Genomic DNA, 25,994 nt, shown 5'->3' on the forward strand with positions numbered 1-25,994 from the left:
ATCATGCTTTGCTCTGGGAGGGGGGAACAGAGGGGGGCCGTGGAGCAGGCAGGCATGGCACAACACAGAAATGCAAGCAGGCAGAGGGCCAGGGGGGAAAGGAAAAGGGGGCTGCTTTGGGGGGAGTGGTTTGCTGGAGGGTAGACAGCAATCATGATTTGCTCTGGGAGGGGGGAAACAGAAGAGGGCCATGGAGCAGGCAGTCATGGCACAACAGGGGGCCAGGGGGAGAGGGAAAGGGGGCTGCTTTGGGGGGAGGGGTGTGCTGGGGGGCAGACAGCAATCATGCTTTGCTCTGGGAGGTGGGAAACAGAAGGGGGCCACGGAGCAGGCAGGCATAGCACAACAGAGAAATACAGGCATGCAGGGGGCCAGGGAGAGACACAGACAGAAAGAATGACAGACAGGGGGGCCAGAGAGACAGACAGAAAGGAAGACAGACAGCGGCCAAGGAGAGATAGACAAAGAAAAAAAAGACAGATAGACAGCATCCAAGGAGAGTGAGAGAAAGAAAGAAAGCACAGACACACATCTATTCTAGCATCTGTTAATGTAACGGGCTTTTATTTCTGTCTCTTTCTCCCTCCCGCTGTCTGTCTCTCTCCCTGGCCCCCTTTATCTGTCTGTCTATCTGTCTCTCCCTGCCCCTGTGTCTTTCTTCTTTTCTTTCTATCTGTCTCTCTCCCTGCCTCCTATGCAGCAACATTTCTCTCCCACCACTTCCCTGTGCAGCAGCCACAGCAGGATTCCCTCCCCCTCCATTTCCCTCCCCCCACACCACTTCCCTGTGCAGCAGCAGTGTTTCCCCTACCTCCCCTTTCCCTTCCCGTGGTCTGGCCGGCTCCCTTAGTGCCTTACCGCTCCCCCCCCTTCCCTTCCGATTCCAGCAGCGTCTGCAGTACTCTACACACTGCTGCTTCGTGGCCTTCAGTAGAAGGCCCCGAAGCAGCGTGGGTAGAGTGCTGCAGACACTGCTTGAATCGGAAGGTTTCAGGACCCGCAGACCTTGCCGGACCCGAAGCGAGCTCTGGGGTTTGTTTTATTTTACGCGGGCCCAGCCGGAGAAGCCTGGGAGGAAGCAATTAAAGTCCGTTCCGGCCCCTGATGACGTCGCCCTGGCCAGTTCACATCCTTGAGACTGCAAGAATCGCCACGCGCATGCGCACTCCTACCTGTGGATCCCTACACCTCACGGAAAACAGGAGCACGCAGGTGGGAGTGCGCATGAGCGCTTAGGGCTTTATTATATTAGATATACTGATATGAAAATTATATGCTCTGCAGCAGAAATATAACATGGGCATTTATTCCAGTTTCTTCAACCCAGTGATCTTCAGAGAAGTATTACATCTACTCACCCATTTAGTTCTTTCAGGTCAGTTCACATAGTCTTTGAATGGTACAGGAAACAGGACTTACTTTTGTTGAGTTCCCTGTGAGAGTCTTGAAGCCTCTGCAGCAGCTTTTCTTGCTTCAAATTCCTCTCTTTTTAGCACCTCTCCAGTTCCCCTGTATCCCAGCTCTACCAGCTGGCGGGCAAGTTCTTCATCCTAAAGGAATAATGAAATGGGTCTTCTCAACTGCATTTAATCTGCCTGTAGAAAAGCACTTTTAGGAAAACAAATTCTGCCATTTATGGAGATTACAAAACAAAAATAAATAATATTTTCTTCTCTTGGCCAGTGAAGTATAAATGTGCCACAGACATACCTTTAAACATTTATTTCAAAAGCAAATTAAAAGAAACAAGGAAAACATTACAGTCAGTGGTGCACTGAGGACAAGTGAGGAGGGGGATCAAAGCACCAGCTAGATGGAATAGGAACATTGGCTGGCCCAATGTAGAGTTGATGTGGCAGCAAATCAGTTGTGGCTGCACAAGCAGATGCAATGCAATTGTGGGACTGGGGCCAACAAAAGCCACACAGACAGAAAGATTGTGGCTCATGAGTTGGATCCAACAGTGGCTATGTAGACTGATGATAGAGAGAGCAACTGTGTAGCTACACAAGCCAGAAGTAGAGCAGTAAAGACCTTCCTCTTCTGCCAATCGGGCCATTAAAAACTGCCTCCTCAATATACTTCTCCTAGTACTCTTCGCTATAACCAGTCTGGTCTCTAGAATAAGCTCTGTTATTGTCTACTGTAACCTATTTACTGTCATGACTAGTCTGTTTTCAAACAATTGTGAATGTCTACTTGTAACCCGTTCTGAGCTTCTGGGAGAACAGGATAGAAATCGAAATAAATAAGCATTTCAATACAAAGATTAAAACAAATGCATCTGTTGGTTTTAGCAGCCTTAGATATACAGTATACCGGGCGATATTCAGCTCCTGAATGATTAAGGAGAAATTAGGTTCTTACCTGCTAATTTTCTTTCTTTTAGTCTATCCAGACTGGCACAGCTCACTGATGGGTAATAGCAAACCATGACCAGCAGTTGGAGACTGAGAGATAAACTGTTGGCTGAAGTACAAGTGGACTGTGCAGTCCCAAATACAATCAGTCTGCCGAATAGCAAATAACAGCAACAACACTCCCCACAGGAGCAACAACTAACAGAGAAGCTATACAAGCTATTTCTGGCAGAGGAGGCAAGATGGTGGCAGCACGGAGGCAACGGGTATAACGCCTGAATCCGACAGCGTTCTTTTTTTCTTCTAACAACTCCCTTCAGAGAAATGCCGCATTCGAAGCACAAGGGCAGTGTTTGAGCTGACCCCATTGCAGTTAAGACATCTACCCCTGCCCAGTGATCAATTCTGGATTTCACCACTGCCACAATTAGTCCTGGAGGAGTACCTGGAGGAGTGCCCGGGCTGTCTTCATCTGGGAGAGCAGTTGGAGATTTTGAGTTGGGTGTTTCACTCAGGGCCGCCATCAGAAATTTCTGGGCCCCTTACTGAGCAATCCTATTGGGCCTCCCACGTACCCCTCCCCCCCCCCGACCCCCCCTTCTTCCATGGGCCGAATACACACATACTTTTCTCTGTCGCCGCACTCTTTGACCAAAAGATTTGTAAGCCTGCAACCACGTCAAGGTAGACTCTTTCAGCAGGGCCCTAACCTAACCTAAACTAAACTAATCTATACCTATCTATTCTAAACTAACATATGTCTAATACTGAACTAATAACAAACTAACAAACATCTGCATAATAAATAACTAATAAATAATAGTGCTAGTATCTATAATTCACTTTTGAATGTAAAATCTCAGTTAAGGATTTCTTTTGACCTTTGTAGGCCAGAAGTAGATCACAATTGCACACTATTTTTTATAGCAAGTATTAAATGTGTTTTTATAAATACTGTAAGCTTAATAAATATATCAGAAAAAACTACACATCTGAGTGCATATCTAAACATACACATCTGAGCGCATATCTGAACATACAAATCTGACTGTATATGTGAGCGCATATCTAAACATACACATCTGAGCGCATATCTGAACATACACATCTGTATGATCCCATCCTCCTCAGCTTGCCTATAGCTGCATCATGCATGTTAAAAATGTACGATATGTTGATATGTGCACCTTCCTTCCTTCCCATCCATCCTCCTCAGCCTGTCCTTACACATCCACAGCTGCATGTTAATGATGATGTATATGTTATGATGATAAATAAGTGCATATGAGCACATCATTAACATGCAGCTATGGATGAATATATAATGATGTTATGAGTGTGCACATCTTCCTTCCCATCCTCCTCAGCATGTCACATACAGTATGTTACATTACACAGACTTTGTGTAATGTAACATGCTGTATGTGACATGCTAAGAAGGATGGGAAGGAAGAGGTGCACACTCATAACATCATTATATATTCATGAATCAATCTGATAATCATCACCACCAGGCTGTGTGTGTTATGGGATGGAGGAAGAAAGGTGCATGGGATGGAGGAAGAAAGGTGCATGTTTAAATTGCGCGGGGACAGAAATCCCACCCATCCCCCCCAAAGTCCCACCCATCCCCACCAAAGTCCCACCCATCCCCACAAGTCCCCGTGAGGACTCCCACCCGTCCCCACCCATCCCCACGAGGAATCCCTCCGTCCCCGCCCATCCCCGTGAGGAATCCCCTCCGTCCCCGCCCGTCCCTATAAACTACAGAAATAGTTATTTCATTTAATTATGCTACTGAATTAAAGGCTCTGGTAGAAACTCATTTAAAAATAAGCAAAAAGACTTTATTAATTTGGAAATATTAATTGGGAAGAATACATACTTTGTAAACGGGTTTCTATCAGAGCCTCTAATGTTTATAAATTTTATCAACACAAGTAATATACTACTTTATCCTGAAGCAAAAAAAAAGAATTTTTTTCCTACCTTTGTTGCCTGGTTTCTGCTTTCCTCATGTTCTCATTTAATTCCTTCCATCCACTGTCTCTCTTCTTTCTGCGTCTTCCATTTGCTCTGTTACTGTGCCTCTCCCTTTCTCCCCCCTCCCAAATTGGTCTGGCACCCATCTTCTTCCCTCCACTCCCCCCATAGTCTGGCATCTCTGTCTTCTTCCCTGCCAGTGTCTTCTCCCCACTCTCTCTTCCCCATTTCCTTTCAGCGTCCTTCTCCCCCCCATCTTCCCCATGTCCTGTCAGCATCCTTCTCCCCCCTCTGTCTTCCCCATTTGCTTTCAGCATCCTTCTCCCCCCTCTGTCTTCCCCATGTGCTTTCAGCGTCCTTCTCCCCCCCCTCCTGTATTCCCCATGTCCTTTCAGCGTCCTTCTCCCTCCCTCCCGTCTTCCCCATGTCCTTTCAGGGTCCTTCTTCCCCTCTTTCTTCCCCATGTGCTTTCAGCGTCCTTCTCCCCCTTCTGTCTTCCCCATGTGCTTTCAGCGACCTTCTCCATCCCTTTGTCTTCCCCATATCCTTTCAGGGTCCTTCTCCCCCTCTGTCTTCCCCATGTGCTTTCAGCGTCCTTCTCTCCCCCTGTCTTCCCCATGCCCTTTCAGCGTCCTTCTCCCCCCATCTTCCCATGTCCTTTCAGCGTCCTTCTCCACCCCTTTGTCTTCCCCATGTCCTTTCAGGATCCTTCTCCCCCTCTGTCTTCCCCATGTGCTTTCATCGTCCTTCTCCCCCTCTGTCTTCCCCATGTCCTTTCAGCGTCCTTCTCTACCCCTTTGTCTTCCTCAGTGCTTTCAGCGGCCTTCTCCCCGCTCAGTTTTACCCATTTCCCTTAAGCGTCTTTTCTTGTCCACTCCACCTTTCTTCCCTTTCTCCCTCCCTGCCCCTTACCTTTGTGGCGCTTCCCCACCCGACCGACAACAGAACAGGCCCGGTCGGACAAACCTCCCTGCCCTGTAGCCGCGAATCTAAATTACCTTCTTACAGCAGCTGGAGTATTGAAGCTGCTGTAAGAAGGTAATTTAGATTCGCGGCTGCAGGGCAGGAAGGTTTGTCGGCCAGGCCTGTTGTCGGTCGGTTGGGGGAAGCGCCACAAGGCTAAGGGGACCTGACCGGCTGTGCACACTCCCCCCCATGGCTGCACCGGGGCGGACCGCCCCCCCCTTCGGTACACGACTGCCTTTTCCCTACCTGCCCTGCCACAAGCAGCCGACCGGAAGTCTTCCCGATGTCAGCGCTGACGTCGGAGGAAGGGAGGGCTTTGCTTAAGCCCTCCCTCTGACGTCAGCGCTGACATCGGGAAGACTTCCGGTCGGCTGCTTGCGGCAGAGCAGGTAAGGAGAAGGAGAGGAGACTATGCTTGCGACCCTGGGAGAGCCCGGGCCCCCTGTCACCTCCAGGCCCCTGAATGCAGGACTGGTAGTACTGCCCTGATGGCGGCCCTGGTTTCACTCTCCCCTCCATGAACTGTTCCTCTGCTGCACTCTGCCGTAGTTACGGTCCTGCCGGGGAACCTCTGCATGGAGGTAGAGCAAGGGGAAATCTCGGATCAGGGGGCAGGGCTCGCAACAATTCAACCAAGGCAAGGAGATTTGAAAGCTGGCATGTTAACAATGAAACCGGCGGTGATCACTCTCAAGAGGTGTTACTCGAGAGAGTTCAGAGGAGAGCGACACGACTGATAAAGGGGATGGAAGGCCTTTCATATGCTGAGAGATTGGAGAAACTGGGTCTCTTTTCCCTGGAGAAGAGAAGACTTAGAGGGGATATGATAGAGACTTACAAGATCATGAAGGGCATAGAGAGAGTAGAGAGGGACAGATTCTTCAAACTTTCAGAACATAAAAAAACAAGAGGGCATTCGGAAAAGTTGAAAGGGGACAGATTCAAAACGAATGCTAGGAAGTTCTTCTTTACCCAACGTGTGGTGGACACCTGGAATGCGCTTCCAGAGGACGTTATAGGGCAGCGAACGGTACTGGGGTTTAAGAAAGGATTGGACAATTTCCTGCTGGAAAAGGGGATAGAGGGGTATAGATAAAAGATTACTGCACAGGTCCTGGACCTAATGGGCCGCCGCGTGAGCGGACTGCTGGGCGCGATGGACCTCAGGTCTGACCCAGCGGAGGCATTTCTTATGTTCTTATGTTCTTAACTCCTCAATGTTCAGGTCCTTGCAGGAAATCGCCAACCTCGTAAGTACTGTGGATGCTCTTGGAAAATCCTTTAAAACTGCCAAAGAAGAACTTTCTAATGAGATTAATCAAGTCAAAGAAAGTGTGGTAAACATTCAGGCTGTAACCAATAATCTGGTTAAAGAAACAAACTTTTTGCTTAGAAAAACTGAACAGTTGGAAAATTATAACCGAGGATTGAATATTCGTCTTTTGAACTTTCCTAAAGCTTATGGCATGGCTCCCTTGGATATGTTGAAGAGATACTTGATAGAAATATTAAAAATTTCCCCCGATCATATACCTCCAATAAATTTAATCTACTATTTGCCTGTTAAAAAAAGCAACCAGAGTCACACCTGAGATACAACAAAAAGAAGATAATTCCTTAAATATTACTGAGCTGTTGGAAACCACACTATCTGAAAATACCGAAAAGGGCAACCTTATTAATATCTCTTGTTTTTGAACAAGATGTGAACGCAATTATGAAATTATATTTTCATAACTCTCAATGTTTGTTTCATGGAAAAAAAGTTTGGATCTTCCCAGACATCACAAACACTACACAGGAGCAGAGGAAACTGTTTCTTTCTATGAGAAAGGAGACATTAACTCTTGGAGCAATATTCCTATTAGCGTATCCTTGCAAATGTTTAGTAAAGTTTCTGGGAGTTAAATATGTTTTCTTCATACCAGAACAATTACGATCCTTTTTGGATCTGAAAAGCCTGGTAAGGGGGAGGTTGAGAAATTGTAGAATAGTAGTTAAAATTATGGGATTATTACTGTTAAGCCTACTCCTAGATTTATATTATTATTTTTTTTCTTTCTTCTTTTGTCTCTCTCTTTATTATATCCTCTTTCTTCAAAGTAGTGGTCGGAGAAAGATTAAATTTATTTACTTTTTGTTAATTAGCACCATTGCTGAAATTCATGTTATATGATTTCTTTCTGTTTTACATGTAACAAGAGGATTCTTGTGAAGCAAACTTAAATTTCAATAAAAATAAAGTTAAAAATAACTAACTGAGAAAAACTGATAGAAATTGAATAGAAGGACCTTCAGTCCCCACAGCTCGCCAGCTGAGACAAAAGTCACTGTTCTTTTAATCTCCCCTAACCTATCAAAACACGAGATCCCGCAGAAGAAAATACACTCTTCACATAAATCCTGAAAGAAAACAGATAGACAGGTAGGGAGGGGGCTGTGCTAGTCTGGAGAGACTAAAAGAAAAAAATTAGCAGGTAAAAACCTAATTTCTTAAGGCTCTCTCCAGACCTGCACAGTTGGGACATACCAAAGCAGTACTCATCATGGATGGGACCACCGAAGTGCCGCCACAAGCACATACTCCCCGAACACCACATTCTGATGCACCTGAACATCCACACCTTAGTGCTACACGAAGGAATGAAGAGAAGACCAGACCACCGCTTTACAGATATCTACCGGAGGCACCAGGGAAGACTCAGCCCAAGAAGCAGCCTGACCCTAAGTAGAATGAGCCTTTTGAAGAAGTCCTCTTTTGAAGATGATACGCTGAAGCGATAGTTTCCTTGATCCAGCTTGCAATGGCGGCCTTGGAAGCACCATCCCCCTTATGAGAACCTGCTAAGAGGACAAAAAGATGATCCAATTTACGAAAACTCCTGGGTCGGCTGAACATAAGAGCAAAGGACCCAGCAGACATTCAATTCCAAAGAGCCCTCCCGACTACCCAAGACTGGGAGGACCATAGCCTGGTTGATCTGAAAAGGCAAAACCACCTTCGATAGAAAGGAAGGAACCAACCGCAGTACCACGTGCTCCCTAGAAAAACTCCACGAAGGTAGATCTACAAGAGAAAGCCTGCAGCTCGGAAATGCATCTCGCAGAAGTAATGGCCACCAGGAAGACCACCTTATGAGTAAGGTCCTTCAATGTGCAGGAACCCAGAGGCTCAAAAGGAGGGCACACGAGCATGGACAGGACCAGATTGAGATCCCAGGCCGGAACCAAAGGCCGCACCGGAGGCCAGAGCAATTTGGCCACCCTCAAAAAACTAATCACATCTGGAGAAGAGGTCACACGCCAACCATGCAGCAAACTGTAAAACGCAGATAAAGCTGCAAGCTGAACCCAGAGGGAAGACCAGGCATGGCCCTGTACAGGCCATCCTGTAAGAACTGCAAGAAGTGAGGCAAAGAGGCGCGATGGGGAACCACACCATGCGCAAACACCACTCCTCAAAAATGTACCAAACTTGTACATAAGCCCAAGAGGCGGAAAGTCTTCAGGACCCCAAGAGAGTGGAGATCACTTCTGAATAACCTTTCTTACCTAGGCGTTCCCTTTCATGAGCCAAGCTGTAAGTCAAAAGGGACTCGGATCAAACATTGGAATGGGGCCCTGCATCAGGTCGGGCAAGAGGGGCAGTGGAAGAGGATCTGCCATGAGATGATGAATCAGATCTGCATACCACGGGCACCTGGGTCAGTTCGGAGCCACCAAGATCATGCGTCCAGGGTGCCGATCAATGAGAAGGAGGACTCTGCTCACCATTGGCCACAGAGGAAACATGTACATGAAGCCCTACGACTGCCCCTCGGTCTGAACAGCCTTGCACCGACTGAAGAACCATGGTACTTTGGCGTTGACACTCGTGGAAATCAGGTCCATGACCGGCTGATCCCAGCCTGTACAATCAACTCGAAGGCTGCGGGACCGAGACACTATTCTCCAGGATCTAGCATATGATGACTGAGGAAGTCCGCCTGGACATTCTCCACTCCCGCTATGTGGGAAGCTGAGAGGTCTAGAAGAGATAATGGTTACTGCAGATGGCCTTTATCTGCCATCATGTTTCTATGTTCCTACGAGTCTCTGCCCAGGCCATGAGCAGAGCTGCCTCCTGAGCCACCAGACAACTCCTGGTACCCCCTGACATTAAGTCACCACCATGGCGTTGTCCGAGAGAACCTGAACCAACTTGCCCATCAGCAACATCTGGAATGCTAGCAATGCCAACTGGATAGCTCTGTTCTCGAGAACATTGATCAACCAATACGCCTCCTCCAGAGACCAGCTGCTTTGAGCCAAGTGACCGAGTCACTGAGCTCCCCAGTCAAGGAGACTGGTATCTGTGAGAAGCACTGTCCACTAGGGCTGATTCAGACTCACTCACTGAACCAGATTGGAAGACTGTAGCCACCACTGGAGACTGCCACGAACCAACCCCCGAAGAGGAACGGGAGAGTCCAGAGTATGCATCTGAGGTGACCAATGCTGACGCAGAGCATACTGAAGCAGCTGCATGTGAGCCTGAGCCCACCGAACCATGATCAGGGAGGCCATCATCGACCCCCAAGACCTGGAGAAAATCCTGCACCCAAGGAAACCGGGAAGCCATCAGAAGGCAAATCTGCGACTGCAACTTGTCCACTCGGGCCTCCAGAAGGAAGATTTTCCCCAAGCCGGTGTCAAAGAGATCCCCCGAGGTACTCTACGCACTGAGATGGAGTCAACCGGCTCTTGGACAGGTTGATCACCCATCCCAGCGACTGCAGGAACTCCACAACCCGAGCAGTAACCCGGGAACTCTCCTGAAAAGAGTTTCCTAGGATCAACCAGTCGTCTAGATAGGGATGAACCAGAATGCCCTCCTTGCCCAAAGCCACCGCCACGACCACAATAATCTTGGTGAACGTCCGTGGAGCTGTGGTCACACCAAAAAGAAGCACACAAAACTGATAGTGCCAACCCAAGATCGCAAAGCGAAGGAACCTCTGATGGGAGGTGTGAATTGGAACATGCAGGAAGACCTCTGTCAGATCAAGAGAAGTCAGGAATTCCCCCAGATGAACCGCCAGAATAACAATCTCAGGGACTCCATACAAAAAGACGGAACCCATAGCACCCTGTTGACCCCCTACAGATCCAAGATGGGCTGAAAAGACCCCTCTTTCTTGAGCACCATAAAATAAATGGAATACCTGCTGGTGCGATATTCCCACAGAGACACTGGAACCACCGCTTTGAGGTCTAACAACCTTTGTAGTGTCTGACAAAATGCCCACTTCATCCACGCCGCCTGACAAGGAAAAGAGAGGAAGCAATCTGGCAAGGGCCGGGAAAACTCCAGAGCATATTTGTCCTGAATCACCTCCAGGAGCCACTGAACTGTTGTGATCTTGTCCCATTCCTGGTAAAACTCCTGCAACCAGGCGCCTACCGCCACCAGGGGAAGAGCCTGCAAGGAGTGACTGGGCTGGGCGGGCAGTGGAGGTAACGCTGGAGGAATCACACACACACACACACCCCTCAGCGGGCCCCCCGAAAGGACTGTATGCGCTGAAAAAAATGGCCCCGGGGAGACCTGGTGGAAGGAAAAGAAGCTGCCCCTCAACCAGGTCAGTAACAGTGAAAATCACACAAATGCCCCTCGAGCAACGCCCCCTCCCCCCTCCCCGCAGGCGAGCATGGTCCTCAAGAAGACGGGGCACCTTAGAGTCAGTCAAGGTCTGAACCAACTTATCCAGATCCTCGCCAAACAAGAAAGAACCCTGAAAGGGAAATTTCGTAAGCTTAGCCTTAGGCGTCGCATCCACAGACCAACCCCGGAGCCACAGGGTACAACTAGAGAATGACACGGTGACAAAATTCATCATCGTTCCCGTCCCCGCGGATAACCGCAGGAAATAATCCCATGTCATTTTTTAGTGTCTATTTCACCCTCAGTCCTTCTACACCAGCATTCTTCAAAGCAAAGCTTGTGGGTCAGTGGTTGTGGCCATTCATATTCTGATTCTTCCCTCTCTCCTTAAAAAATGACATGAAGATGGTTTACTGTGGTTATCCGCGGGGACGGGAACGGTGATGAATTTTTCATGTCATTCTCTAGGTACAACAAGCAGCCACACCGAGAGCCATGGACTTGGCCAAAGCCCGCAACAGATCATACAGGGCATCCGACAGATAAGAAGTTCCCATCTCAATCTCCTGATCCACCAAGGACCACCTGATCCACCAAGGACCAGTCATTAGACTCCCAGTCAAGAGCATGCTCAGACTACCAAAACCAAGCCCAAACCACCAGACCGCCATACATCACCGCCTGGACCGCCAGGGCAGCCACATCAAAATTCTGCTTAAGAAGAGACTCTATCCTACATTCCTAAGAGTCCCGCAAAGCCAAGCCGCCCTCAACCGGCAGCGTATGCTGATACGCGATGGCCAAGACCATCACCACCGGCGACTTCAAGGTATCCCTATCCCCCTCTGCAATGGGACAGAGGCAGATCATAGACTGCGCAAAATGAAAAGGCATTTATGGTGCCTACCATTGCACGAGCACAATATCGTGAATATCCTGATGCATAGGAAAAGAGCAGGAGGCCGAGCGGATCCCCCAAGCAAGGGGTCCACCACATGCGGGGGCTCCTTTGCATCCTCCTCGAAATGCAAAACTGACAAAATCTGAAGAATAAGCTCCTGGAGTTCTTTCTGCTGAAAAATGCGCACCACCGACCCATTCTCACCAGCTGGTGGTATCGTAAAACACATGCCAGGACATCCATTCCTCTGAGAGGATCTTATGGGTCCACCAAGGGGTCCAAGTCCTCATCAAGTGAATACGCTTGCCCAAACAAAAAATCATCATCCCACGAGACCCTCAGCAGCTTGGACGAAGCTGGGGGGACTGTGTCTGACCCAGCGCTGAAGGGGGCCAAACAGGGGTAGATGCAGAGGGCGAAAGACCCCCCTAACAAACCCAAGACCCAAGGCCGCCTGAAGATAAGCCTTGCAGAAGGCTAACACAAAATCAGAGAGAAAAAACCCTGGGCGGCACATTAAGACTCACCGCTAAAGCAAGAGACCCAGCAGAAACCTGCCCCTGTTTCTCCAACACAGGGGGAAGGTCACCTGAGGCTGTAGACAAAATGGAGAAGCTTCCTGCCAAAACCTGCGCAAAACCCACTGAAAAACTCCCCCGAGGCCTGCAGCGGCAAAGAGGCATGAACCGCCCCAGCTGCGGTGATGCCTCCTTGGGAGAAGGATACCCCTTAAGCTAAACAGGTGCGCATGAAGGCAGTGCAGCACTTCCCTGTCCTGTTAAATAGGCTTTCCATAAAAGGCTAACAAAATTGGAGAAGCCTTGCAGTGGGGGACATGAGGTTCCTTGTGTAACAGCAAATATAATATGCAAAGTCAGTAGTAAATGATATAAACCCAATAATAACATTACTACCTTAAAATTTGGATACTTTTGTTACTTCAGAATTAATGTTCAGGGTAAAAAAAACCTCACACCCTATCTGTGGTAATAGTTTGCTTAGCCAAGCCAAGGACTTTGGATCAGCTGGATGCCCAATTTTTCTAATATTTACCAGGATGTGCAGAATTATTGCCATTCCTGCACGGAGTGTCAGAAGGTGCCCCAAAGAATTCCTGAAAAGGTCCTGTTGATTTCTTTACCTATTAAGCAGAATCTCCTAGTAGTGGGACGCTTGGATCAAACTACTACAGGCTATCAATATAAGAACATAAGAAGTTGCCTCCGCTGGGTCAGACCATAGGTCCATCGTGCCCAGCAGTCTGCTCCCGCAGCGGCCCATCAGGTCCATGACCTGTAAGGTGATCCTTTGACTAAAACGCTTCAATCCCCTTTATCCCTCTATTTATACCCTTACATAATCCTATCTATACCTCTATCTGTATCCCTCAATCCCTGCATCCATCAGGAATTTATCCAATCCTTCTTTGAAACCCCGTAATGTACTCTGTCCTATCACAGCCTCCGGAAGCGCATTCAAGGTTCCCACCACCTTCTGAGTGAAAAAAAATTTCTTAGCATTGGTTCTAAACCCGTCCCCTTTCAATTTCTCCGAGTTCCCCCTTGTTCTTGTGGTTCACGATAGGTTGAAGAATCTGCCCCTCTCCACCTTCTCTATGCCCTTTATGATCTTGTAAGTCTCTATCATGTCTCCTCCGAGTCTCCGCTTTTCCAGGGAGAAGAGCCCCAGCCTTTCTAACCTGTCTGCGTATGAAAGGTTTTTCATACCTTTTATCATTTTCTTCGCTCTTCTCTGAACCCTTTCAAGTATCGCCATGTTCTTCTTAAGGTATGATCCAATATTGATATGGTAGATTATGCTACCAGATATCCCTATGCCATACCATTGAAAAAGACATCCACCCCAGTAATTGCACAAGAATTGTTGAAAATATTTTGCCAGACAGGTTTCCCCAAGAACTACTAACAGACAGAGGGACAAATTTCATGTCCAAAACTCTAGAAGAACTATTCAAAATGTTTGTTGGGTTGTTTTTGTTTTGTTTTTTTTAATCATTTTTATTAGAAAGTCAACAAGAGAAACAAGCAGAACACAGGGTAAAAAATAGGCAAACAATGGTATTCAGAGGAAGAAAACAACAGCCATCTCCAAGAAAAACATAATACATCATAGGAGGGGGCGGGTGTGACTGTGGTGAGTACCTGGAGTGTGCCTGTTTGTTTGTATGGGTTGTGTTGCATGGTGTGCCTATTTTTCTCTCCTGTTGTTGTAGGGGATGGGGAGAATGCCATGTTGCCCAACGAAATAAAAATTGTGGAGCCAATGTGAGACACAGGCTGTTTTTGTTTTTTAGACAGTCCTGTAGTTTCAAAATGTTTGTAATCAAACATCTGCGAACTGTGGCCTACCACCCTCAGACATATGGATTGGTTGAACACTTCAATTAAAGTTTGGTATGCATGATTAAGAAATGCTTAGGGAAGAATATTGCCAATTAGAACAAGGCAGTCCCCTATATCTTGTTCGCATACAGAAAAGTGCTACAGGCATCCTTAGGAATTTCCCCTTTTGAATTCATATTTGGAAGACAATCCAGAAATGCATTGGACACAGTGTGAGAAAATTGGGTGGAGCAAAATGAAACTACAACCTCCGTGCCCGGGTATACACAGAACTTGAGGGAAATCCTAATAAAGATAAGAGAAAGGGCTAGGGAAAATCTGGAAAATTCCCAGAAACAAAAAAAGGCTTATTATGACAAAAAAGCAAAAAAGAGGTTCAAGATGCAAGACAAGGTATTGATAATGATGCCCACTTCAAACAATAAGCTGTCGGCCCAGTGGAAAGATCCCTTTGTAGTTTCTAGAAAACTGGGTCCAGTAATATACGAGGTGAAGTTGGGGGAAAGGAAAAAGTCAAGTATATCATGTAAAGCAATTAAAGGCCTGGGTGGACCAAGAAGGATTGGTGGGGGAAAATAATGGACAAAGAAGAAGTGAATTTGGGACTAGAAGCTGGAACTTTACAAAAGGAACAAATCGATTAAAATCTGAAAGACCAACCCCACTGCAAAAGAACTAGCTACAACTACTATCTTGCCAGTTTAACAATGTCTTACCGAGACTTTCACAAGTTGGGGTCCTTTCCCCAATACCAGATCATTTACAAGTTGAGGACCATCATATTGAAACAATCCCAGGAAAGGTGGTCCAAAAGAAACTCTATAGATTATCCGAAGCAAAAACAAAAGTGGAACAGGAAGTCGCAGAGATGTTAAAGTTAGGGGTCATTGAAGAGACCAGTGGGGAATGGGCTAGCCCCGAAGTCAGATAGATTGACCCACTTTTGTGTGGATTTTTGGGCCATTAATAGTATTTTTCAATTTGATGCTTATCCATTGCCATAGGTAGATGAGCTGATCGAAAAGGAGCCCCTCCCCCCCCCCCAAGGAGCTCAGTTTTTATTTACCCTCTACTTCACAAAACGATAATGGCAAATTCCCTTAGACCAGGGGTGTTAAACTATAATCACTTAAAGGGCCAAAATCTAAAATGCAGGTTAAGTCACGGGCTGAATTTATTATTAAGATACTTAGGGCTCCTTTTACTAAGGTGCGCTAGCGGTTTTAGCGCATGATACAATCCCACACGCGCTAGACGCTAATGCCTCCATAGAGCTTGCTTTAGTATTTTTCGTTTAGCACGGGGTTTATGTGCGCTAATCTTCAGCGTGCACTAAAAACGCTAGCACACCTTAGTAAAAGGAGCCCTTAGTCTTAGTGGAAGTATAGATCCTTCCTCACCCTGAGACACCATTCCAGCAATCCACCTGGTTATTTTCACCTCACAGATGTTACCATACTTAATCCCAACTTTATTCAAATAGTCATTCTAGGCATAGGCTGCATAACGCTTTTTTGTTTGGGGGCCCCCGAAAGCTCAGCCCCAGACCATGCCCCCATAATAGTACTAATTGTAATACTTTTTTTCCATATATATACTAATTGTATATATTCCATATATATACATATATATGTATTCTATATGTATTCTAATTCCATATATATACTAATTGTAATACTTTTTTCCCATATATATACACAATATAATCCTATTAACAACACATAGGGCTCCTTTTACAAAGCTGCGATAGTGGTTTTAGTGTGCGCTTAACGTGCACTGAATTGCCATGGGTGCTAGATGCTAACGCCAGCATTGAGCTGGCGTTAGTTCTAGCCACGTAGCGCGGTTTAAGCGCACGCAAAAATGCTGCGTGCGCTAAAAACGCTAGCATAGCTTAGTAAAAGGAGCCCATAATGGTTAACCACAAAATTAAACTACACAAAACACACTGTTTGCTTCTCAACATTCATTCCTACCAGAACACCTGGCCTTAGTCACACATGCAGATTGAACACATAACCCCTATGCAAATACTGGACCACAAACTAAAAGTACTAATATATACAAATGAAACCCTAAGATGCAAGAGTCTGCATGCAGTACAACCCCAGAGAAATAGAAACAAATGCATTTCTTTCTGCACAGTGCAAAATATAGACAGCAGATGTAAATTCTCAGAACTGACACAATTCATTCACTAAATTGAAAATAAAATCATTTCCCCTACCTTTGTTGTTTGGTGATTTTGTTTTTCAAACCATCTTTTCCCAGTCTCTGGCTGCACTTCCTTCTGTCTGTGCTCTTAACTGTATACCCAAGGCCACTTTATACATTTGCTGTTTTTCTCTCCTTCACTTTCTGCCATACAACCATCTTAAAAGCCATAAAAAGAAAACCCCTGTACCTTTCAGTAAATCTTAAATATACACGTCTTATAAGACAGTGTTCTTCAACCTTTTTTCACCAGTGGACTGGCAGAAATAACATTTCTGACCCGTCTCCGTGAGCTCGGTCTCCGCAAACCATCTGATCCCATCTGCACAAGCCGCAGTTATGATTTTATATTGAACGTATTTTATTAAAGTATAAAAAGAAACAATATTCTGTACAATTGTCATTTTATAAATACAAATATACAGAGACCAACAAAGCCCTGTCTCCCCTCCACATATATCCCCTCTACTATCAAGAAAACTGAACAAGCCAAATTATTACAGAATGCTACACAGAAATATCATACTAACAGTATACTGAAGTCACACATGACAGGAATAGTGTTAGGGGAGTGCCCCCTGGTCAGAAAGAGTCCCAAGCCAGCTGGAAGCTAAATAAGCACTGCCTGAGCTTTGCAGTCCCCAGTTATGTCTCTAGCAGGATATATATTTCAAATCTGATATATTCTAATGACAAAATAGAAATAAAATTATTTTTTTTTTCTATCTTTTGTTGTCTGTGGTTTCTGCTTTCATCTTCTTTTCACTCTCTTCCTTCCAGCATCTGCCGTCTCTTCAATCCAGCATCTGCCCGTTCCATCCACTGTCTGCCCTCTCCCCCTTCCATATGTATCTGACTTATTTCTATGCCCCTCTCCCCTTTCCATCCAGCCTGTGCCTCCTCTCTCCTTTTACATCATTCATTCCAGCTTTACTGCTTACTTCATTTTTATCTCTCGTACACCAGATCTAGCATCGTTGTCCCTCTCTGCTTATTTCTCTGATGACCCCTTCCTATCATCAGTCTCTCTACTTTCTCATGCCTGTTTCTCCCCTTCCCCTCCTCTAATCTCCCTGCCAGCTGTTTCCTTCCTTTTTTCCTTCTCCCTTCTCACCTCCCCCTGTCCAGCAGTAACTCTCTTCCCTTCCCTTTCCCTCCTCCCCTCCCAGGAGCATCTCTCCTTCTCCTTCCCTCCAGGTCCAGTAGCAGCTGTCCCTTTTTTTCCCTTGCCCAGCAGCTTCCCAGACTCCTTTCCCTCCTCCCCTCCCAGCAGCTTCCCAGACTCCTTTCCCTCCTCCCCTCCCAGCAGCATCTCTCCTTCTCCCTCTCCCGGTCCAGTAGCAGCTGTCCCTTTTTTTCCCTTGCCCAGCAGCTTCACAGACTCCTTTCCCTCCTCCCCTCCCAGCAGCATCTCTCCTTCTCCCTCTCCAGGTCCAGTAGCAGTTGTCCCTTTTTTTCCCTTGCCCAGCATCTTCCCAGCCTTCAACAGTGGCTTTCTCCCCTCCCAGCAGCTCTCCTTACTTGCCAGCGCAGCGATTCAGGAAGGCAGCCTCGGGTCCCTTGTTGGGTCGCACCACCTCTGAGGAAAGAGGAAATTGCATCATCAGAGGCGGCTGCGACTCAGCAAAAGTCCCAAGGCTGCCTTCGTGAATCGCTGCACTGTAAGGAGAGCTGCTGAGAGGGGAGAAAGCCACTGTCGGAGGCACCCCATGATCTCTCCGGACCAGAGTGGACCAGCTGAAAATTGAAGTTAATCAATCTCGCCAGCCCTGCGCAGACCAGCAGAAATTTCCTGCGGACCGGCACCGATCCATGGACCAGCGGTTGAAGAACAGTGTTATAAGACATTCTCTAATTCAAGATTTTAACTAGATTTTAACTTTTCATGTGCTCTTAAAACTTCAACAGGATGCCTAACAGCGGTACGAAGTCGCTGACATAGTGCATGGGTTCTTGTTTTTTTACTTTTTACACTCTCCATACGGCTCTTCAAAAAACTGAAAAGTAAGAACTTATCTGAAATTACTCAACTCCAACACAGTCTGTGTTTCGCAAAGGCTACATCAGGAATCCAAATTCAAAAACGTTTGTTTGAAATGTAATGCTGTCAGAGCGGTGCCTGTGAAGACTCAAAACATGCAATAACTATTGTGAACTTAACTGCTTTTCCAAAAATTACTATCTTCTTAATTGGAATAATCAAAAATTAGCATGACTGGTAGGAAGGTACCTGAATCCTGCGATTCAGATACTCCTTTAAGTGAAAAGATGCTCCGGGAAGACTGGCACCAAAGCGAGGCTAAAGACCCAATACCGGGAGACGTCATAAACTCACGTGGTACTAGATGTAATGTAGAGGTACTATGAGAGTATAATCAAAAATTTAAAACCCAGCAGACCAGCCTTTCCTAAAAAAACAAACACTGCAAAGTGACAAAAAAAAGTGTGAAAAACAATAAAAAATAAATAATGAATTAAAAAAATGGGAACACAAGCTAAACCAACTGTGGACTGACAATTGAGGCAAAAAGGGAAATCTCAAAAAGGTTGTCAAAAAGGAAGAAAGAAAAATGAAAAAAAGAAAAGAAAATACAAATGCAGATCCTCCACCAGAGGCAGAACCCCCTGCTGAATCATAATACAAAATATGAATATGAAACAATTATAAATAAGCACACCATTCCACTTCTCTTTTCAAACCTTCTGGGTGCATTGATTATAACTGGAATATCCAGCGCTGTTCGGTTCTCCATAGGGCTCGAGGAAGATCACCACCACATGGCATAGAAACAGTCTCCAAAACAAAAAACCTTAGATCATTCACTTGATGTCCCACGTCTTCCTGTGTTGTACTAAAGGAGCCTCTACAACTTCCTTACGGATCCTGCTCAGATAGATGCTCATGAATATGATGACGTATGGGCCTTGTAGTGCAGCCCACATATAATTTTAAACATGGGCATAAAATTACATATATTGCAGCTGCTGCGAGACAATCATACGTCCCTTTTAGAGGATAATTACCGTATTTTCACGCATATAACGCGCGCATTATACGTGGTTTTTACAAACCGCGCATAACCTTGCGCGTTGTACAAAATTTTTTTTACATAGTAACCCCCCCCCGACGTCCGATTCACCCCCCCGCAGGACCGCTCGCACCCCTACCCCGAAGGACCGCTCGCACGCACTCCCACCCGCACCCCCACCCTGAAGGACCGCTCGCACACCCACAGCCTCCCGACCGCCCCATCATGTAGAAGCTCCTTCCGGTGTCCTGCTGCTTCCTCTTGGCGGTCCCGACTCCCCGATATGATCGGGGCAAGAGGGAGCTCAAGCTCTCTTGCCCCAGCCAACCGAGGCACCCCCGACACAATCGGGGCAAGAGGGAGCTCAAGCCCTCTTGCCCCCCCGACTCCCCAACACGATCGGGGCAAAAGGGAGCCCAAGCCCTCTTGCCCCGCCGACTCCCCAACTCTATCGGGCCAGGAGGGAGCCCAAGTCCTCCTGGCCCTGGCGAACCCCCCCCCACTAGTTGTTCGGGCCAGGAGGGAGCCCAAACACTCCTGGCCACGGCGACCCCCTACCCCCACCCCGCACTACATTACGGACAGGAGGGATCCCAGGCCCTCCTGCCCTCGACGCAAACCCCCCTCCCCCCAACGACCCCCCCCAAGAACCTCTGACCGCCCCCCCAGCCGACCCGCGACCCCCCTGGCTGACCCCCACCCCCCTTCCCCGTACCTTTGTGTAGATGGCCGGACAGACGGGAGCCAAACCCGCCTGTCCGGCAGGCAGCCAACGACGGAATGAGGCTGGATTGGCCCATCCGTCCCAAAGCTCCGCCTACTGGTGGGGCCTAAGGCGCCTGGGCCAATCAGAATAGACCGGGGAGCAGTAGGTCCCACCTGGGGGCGGGGCCTGAGGCACATGGGCCCAACCCGACCATGTGCCCAAGGCCCCGCCCCCAGGAGGGACCTAAGGCTCCCAGGCCTATTCTGATTGGCCCAGGCACCTTAGGACCCACCAGTAGGCGGAGCTTTGGGACGGATGCGCCAATCCGGCCTCATTCCGTCGTTGGCTGCCTGCCGGACAGGCAGGTTTGGCTCCCGTCTGTCCGGCCAACTACACAAAGGTACGGGGAAGGGGGGTGGGGGGGTCGTGGGGGTCGGCCAGGGGGGTCACGGGTCAGCTGGGGGGGGCGGTCGGAGGTTCTTGGGGGGGGCGGTCGTTTGGGGGAAGGGGGTTTGCGTCGAGGGCAGGAGGGCCTGGGATCCCTCCTGCCCGTAATGTAGTGCGGGGTGGGGGTTGGGGGTCGCCGTGGCCAGGAGGGTTTGGGCTCCCTCATGGCCTGAACAACTAGCGGGGAGGGGGTCGCCAGGGCCAGGAGAACTTGGGCTTCCTCCTGGCCCGAACAAGTAGTGGGGGGAGTCGCCAGGGCCTGGAGGACTTGGGCTCCCTCCTGGCCCGATATTGTCGGGGAGTTGGGAAGTCGGCGGGGCAAGAGGGCTTGGGCTCCCTTTTGCCCCGATCGTGTTGGGGAGTCGGGGGGCAATAGGGCTTGAGCTCCCTCTTGCCCCGATCGTGTCGGGGGTGCCGCGGTTGGCTGGGGCAAGAGGGCTTGATCTCCCTCTTGCCCCGATCGTGTCGGGGAGTCGGGACCGCCAAGAGAAAGCAGCAGGACACCGGTAGGAGCTTCTACATGATGGGGGGGGGGTCGGGAGGCTGTAGGGGTGCGAGCGGTCCTTCAGGGTGGGGGTGAGGGTGCGTGCGAGCGGTCCTTCGGGGTGGGGGTACAAGCGGTCCTGCGGGGGGGGGTGTGAATCGGACGTCGGGGGGGCATCAGGCTTTCAGGGTGTGGACAGGACTTCAAGGGGGAGAGGAGAGTCGGGGCGGGCGAAGGGAGAGTCGGGCAGCATGCGCGGTATACGGGTGTGCGCGGTATATAAAAATTTCTGTACATAAATTTGTTTTCCGCACGCTATACCCGTGTGCGCGTTTTACATGGGTGCGCGTTATCTACGTGAAAATACGGTAATGGCTTTATAGATGAAAACTTGAATTGTAATGGAATAAGTACACAATGTGCAACAGCCGCATGGTCTGTGTCCCTCAGGTATAATCATGCTATTATTGGAAGAAGTGATTTTGTCAGATGTTCTCTGACAAAATTTATATCCCTCAATTTATATCTAGAATGATTATTCCATATCATTCAAATCGATCTCTTCGATCGTCACAACAAGAGTTATTATTGGTCCCTTCCTTAAAAATTGTGGGAACAAGGAGAAACGATATGTTCTCAGTTTTAGCTCCCCAACTCTGGAACACTCTGCCTCTTTTTATTAGAAAGGATAGAGATCTTGTCTCTTTTAAAAAACTTTTAAAAACTTTCTTATTCAATGATGCCTTTATCGATTAATTAATCTCTTCTTTTTTTTTTTCTTTTTTTTCCCCTTTTTTTTTTTTTTTCTTTTCTTCCCCTCCCTTTGTTTTTCCCCCTAATATATGTTTTTTTCCTCCATCAAGAGAAAATTTGTAACTTTTTCCCCCCTTTCCCTCTTTTCATATTTGTTTTTAACATTATATATAGAGATCTTTTCTGTTTTATGTAATTATTTAACAAATATTTATTTAGCTGTTATTAATGTACCGTATTTTCGCGGATATAACGCGCACCCGTGTAAAACGCGCACACGGGTATAGCGCGCAGAAACCACAATATTATGTATAAAAACTTTTGTATACCGCGCTCACGGGTATAACGCGCATGCTGCCCGACTGTCCTTTCGCCCGCCCCGACTCTCCTCTGGCCACCCCGACTCTCCTTTCGCCCGCCCCGACTCTCCTCTGGCCACCCCGACTCTCCTTTCGCCCGCCCCGACTCTCCTCTGGCCACCCCGACTCTCCTTTCGCCCTCCCCGACTCTCCGTGCGCTGTCCCGACTCTCCGTTTACCCGCCCTGCCCCCCCCCGGCAGGACCACTCGCACCCCCACCCCGAAGGACCGCCGACTCCCCGACAATATCGGGCCAGAAGGGAGCCCAAACCCTCCTGGCCACGGCGACCCCCTACTCCCACCCCGCCCGACGCCCGATTCACCCCCCCCCCCAGCAGGACCGCTCGCACCCCCACCCCGAACGACCGCTCGCACGCGCTCCCACCCGCACCCGCGATCGGAGCAAGAGGGAGCCCAAGCCCTCTTGCCCGGCCGACTCCCCGACAATATCGGGCCAGGAGGGAGCCCAAACCCTCCTGGCCACGGCGACCCCCTACCCCCACCCCGCACTACATTACGGGCAGGAGGGATCCCAGGCCCTCCTGCCCTCGACGCAAACCCCCCTCCCTCCCTCCAACGACCGCCCCCCCCAAGAACCTCCGACCGCCCCCCCAGCCGACCCGCGACCCCCCTGGCCGACCCCCACGACACCCCCACCCCCCTTCCCCGTACCTTTGCTAGTTGGCCGGACAGACGGGAGCCAAACCCGCCTGTCCGGCAGGCAGCCAACGACGGAATGAGGCCGGATTGGCCCATCCGTCCCAAAGCTCCGCCTACTGGTGGGGCCTAAGGCGCGTGGGCCAATCAGAATAGGCCCTGGAGCCTTAGGTCCCACCTGGGGGCGTGGCCTGAGGCACATGGGCCCAACCCGACCATGTGCCTCAGGCCGCGCCCCCAGGTGGGACCTAAGGCTCTAGGGCCTATTCTGATTGGCCCACGCGCCTTAGGCCCCACCAGTAGGCGGAGCTTTGGGACGGATGGGCCAATCCGGCCTCATTCCGTTGTTGGCTGCCTGCCGGACAGGCGGGTTTGGCTCCCGTCTGTCCGGCCAACTAGCAAAGGTACGGGGAAGGGGGGTGGGGGTGTCGTGGGGGTCGGCCAGGGGGGTCGCGGGTCGGCTGGGGGGGCGGTCGGAGGTTCTTGGGGGGGGCGGTCGTTGGAGGGAGGGAGGGGGGTTTGCGTCGAGGGCAGGAGGGCCTGGGATCCCTCCTGCCCGTAATGTAGTGCGGGGTGGGGGTAGGGGGTCGCCATGGCCAGGAGGGTTTGGGCTCCCTCCTGGCCCGATATTGTCGGGGAGTCGGCCGGGCAAGAGGGCTTGGGCTCCCTCTTGCTCCGATCGCGGGTGCGGGTGGGAGCGCGTGCGAGCGGTCGTTCGGGGTGGGGGTGCGAGCGGTCCTGCTGGGGGGGGGGTGAATCGGGCGTCGGGCGGGGTGGGAACTATGTAGAAAAACTTTTGTATACCGCGCTCACGCGTATAACGCGCGAGGGGTATGCGCGGTAGGTAAAAACGCGTATAACGCGCGCGTTATATCCGCGAAAATACGGTATTACTAATATGACTATATGTTCTCTTATAATCTGTTTTTAATTGTACATCGCTTAGAATGTTTTAAATAGGCGATTCATCAAAAATAAAGTGAACTTGAACTTGAACTTGAACTCTTAAATTATATTGTCAGGCAAAGGCAAAACGTGGAGTGTTTTCAAACACTTAATGAGAACTAAGCACATACCAGTGTTGTTTGATTATCTTTTTTATTGTAAATGCTTGAGATGAATAAGGTAACGCACATCAAGCCTGAGCATTGCCTCACGTTGGAAGATTATAATAAACATTCTTGGGGAGCATATAGTGCCAATTTGTAAGCCTTTTTCACTACCTGGAACCGTATAACCTCTTTCCCAAAAATGATTTATCATATCACCAGATCGTTCAATAAAATCTGTTTTATTGGAACACAGACAGCGCAGCCTCAAAAATTGACCAACAGGAAGATTATCCTTAAGGTGCTTAGGATGGAAAGTGGTGTGCTGTAAAAAATTATTACGATCTGTATCTTTGCAAAAAATGATAGTAGAAAACTTTGCCCCTCCAGTGTAATCAAAATGTCCAGAAAAGACACCTGGACAAAACTTGTATGACAGAAAAGACACCTGGACAAAAATCGTTGATGTAGCGCATCCACAAGATGTGTTGATGGTATTCTGATGGATACAGAAATTCTTCGAATTTACTGACATGCAGACATGCAACGGAGGGGGGCCATGGTGGCTCCCATAGCCGTCCCACATGTTTGAAGGTAAAATTGATTGCCAAATTCAAATACATTTTTCTTTAAAGCAATACAAGCTATGTTAGTAAGGAAATCCACTCTTCCTGGATTAATACCTTTTGCTTGCAAATGATGGTGGATTAGTGTAACAGCTTCCTCCTGGGGCACATTGGTGTATAATGCTGAAACATCTAGAGTAGCCAGCATAGATCCTGCCGGGACCTCTGTGATAGCTTGTGTTCCCTTTTAAAATAAATAAATAAATAAATTCATTATTTCTCTTTTACTGTTTTTCACACATTTTTTGGGCACTGCAGTGTGTTTTTGGAGGAAAGGCTAGTCTGCTGGGCTTTAAATTTTTGATTATATTTTGGAGTACCTCTCCATTACATCTAGTACCATGTGGGTTTATGATGTCTCCCGGTGCCGGCTCTTTAACCACGATTTGGTGCTGGTTTTCCAGGGGCGTCTTTTCACTTCAAGGAGTGTCCGAATCACAAGATTCAAGTACCTGCCTGCCAGTCATGCTAATTTTTGATACATTCCAATTAAGAAGATAGTAATTTATGGAAAAGCAGTTAACAAGTGGTATAAATTAATATGATTATATACTATAATAAAACTCTAAGCGTGCATTTCAAACTTCGTGTTCGCTGCTTCCGTGATCCATAGCTCCGTGGCAGTCCTACTGCACATGCAGTGTTTTAAATGGCGACCACAGACGCAAGGAGGCGAGAACACGCCAGCAACTCCCCCCTCCCTTACTCTAAGGCCCACAGGGTGTTCAAAATTGTCCCACCAGACAACAAACCACTGCTGCCGCTGCTGCTCTTCATTCGCCTGCTGAGGATCACCGGCCAGCTGTAGCGAACCTTTTAGGCTGCTCTCCACCTCAGGAGCATGTTCCATCTGACGCGATCCTGTATGTCAGAGGAGGAGCATCAGAGGGAACGTGCTCCTGAGATGGACAGTGGCCTGCGAGGTTCGCCACAGCCAGCTGGCGATCCTTAGCAGGCTGCTTTGAAGAGGTGAATGAAGAGCAGCAGCAGCGGTTTGTGCCAGTGGGCCAGAGACCAGGAAGCTGGGATGGAGGGAGGGTAAGATCGGCGGTTTGGGAGCAAAGAAGGGGTGCTGCTGGACAGTGGGGAGGTAAAAGGAAGGGAGAAGGGCCGCTGCTGGACAGAGGGAGCAGGGAAGGGGTGCTGCTGGACAGGGGGGAGGTAAAACGACGGGATAAGAGCTGCTGCTGGACAGGAGAAGCAGGGAAGAGGTGTTGCTGGACAGGGGGAGCAGGCAAGGGGTGGTGGACAGCCGAGGAAAGAGAGAAATAGAAAGAAAGACAGACAGACAGCGGCCAAGGAGAGACAGAAAGAAAGACAGACTGACAGAAAGCGGCCAAGGAGAGAGAGAGCAGACAGACAGAAAGAAAGAAAGACAGACAGACAGAAAGTGGCCAAGGAGAGAGAGAGAAAGAAAGACAGAAAGACAGACACACACATCTATTCTAGCACC

At 48.5% G+C, this 25,994-nt stretch overlaps 1 protein-coding gene across 1 annotated transcript in view; it reads right to left on the bottom strand.

Moving 5' to 3' along the window:
- CFAP299 (cilia and flagella associated protein 299) overlaps window positions 1–25,994 on the bottom strand; it is a 569,941-nt gene that overhangs the window by 502,925 nt on the left and 41,022 nt on the right. The window contains exon 2 of the mRNA XM_033914579.1: window positions 1,420–1,550. Within this exon, the coding sequence (XP_033770470.1) occupies window positions 1,420–1,550 (131 nt within the window). The remainder of the gene's footprint in view (window positions 1–1,419; window positions 1,551–25,994) is intronic.

Source organism: Geotrypetes seraphini, chromosome 1, assembly GCF_902459505.1.
Source record: "Geotrypetes seraphini chromosome 1, aGeoSer1.1, whole genome shotgun sequence".
Classification (NCBI taxonomy): Eukaryota; Metazoa; Chordata; class Amphibia; order Gymnophiona; family Dermophiidae; genus Geotrypetes; species Geotrypetes seraphini.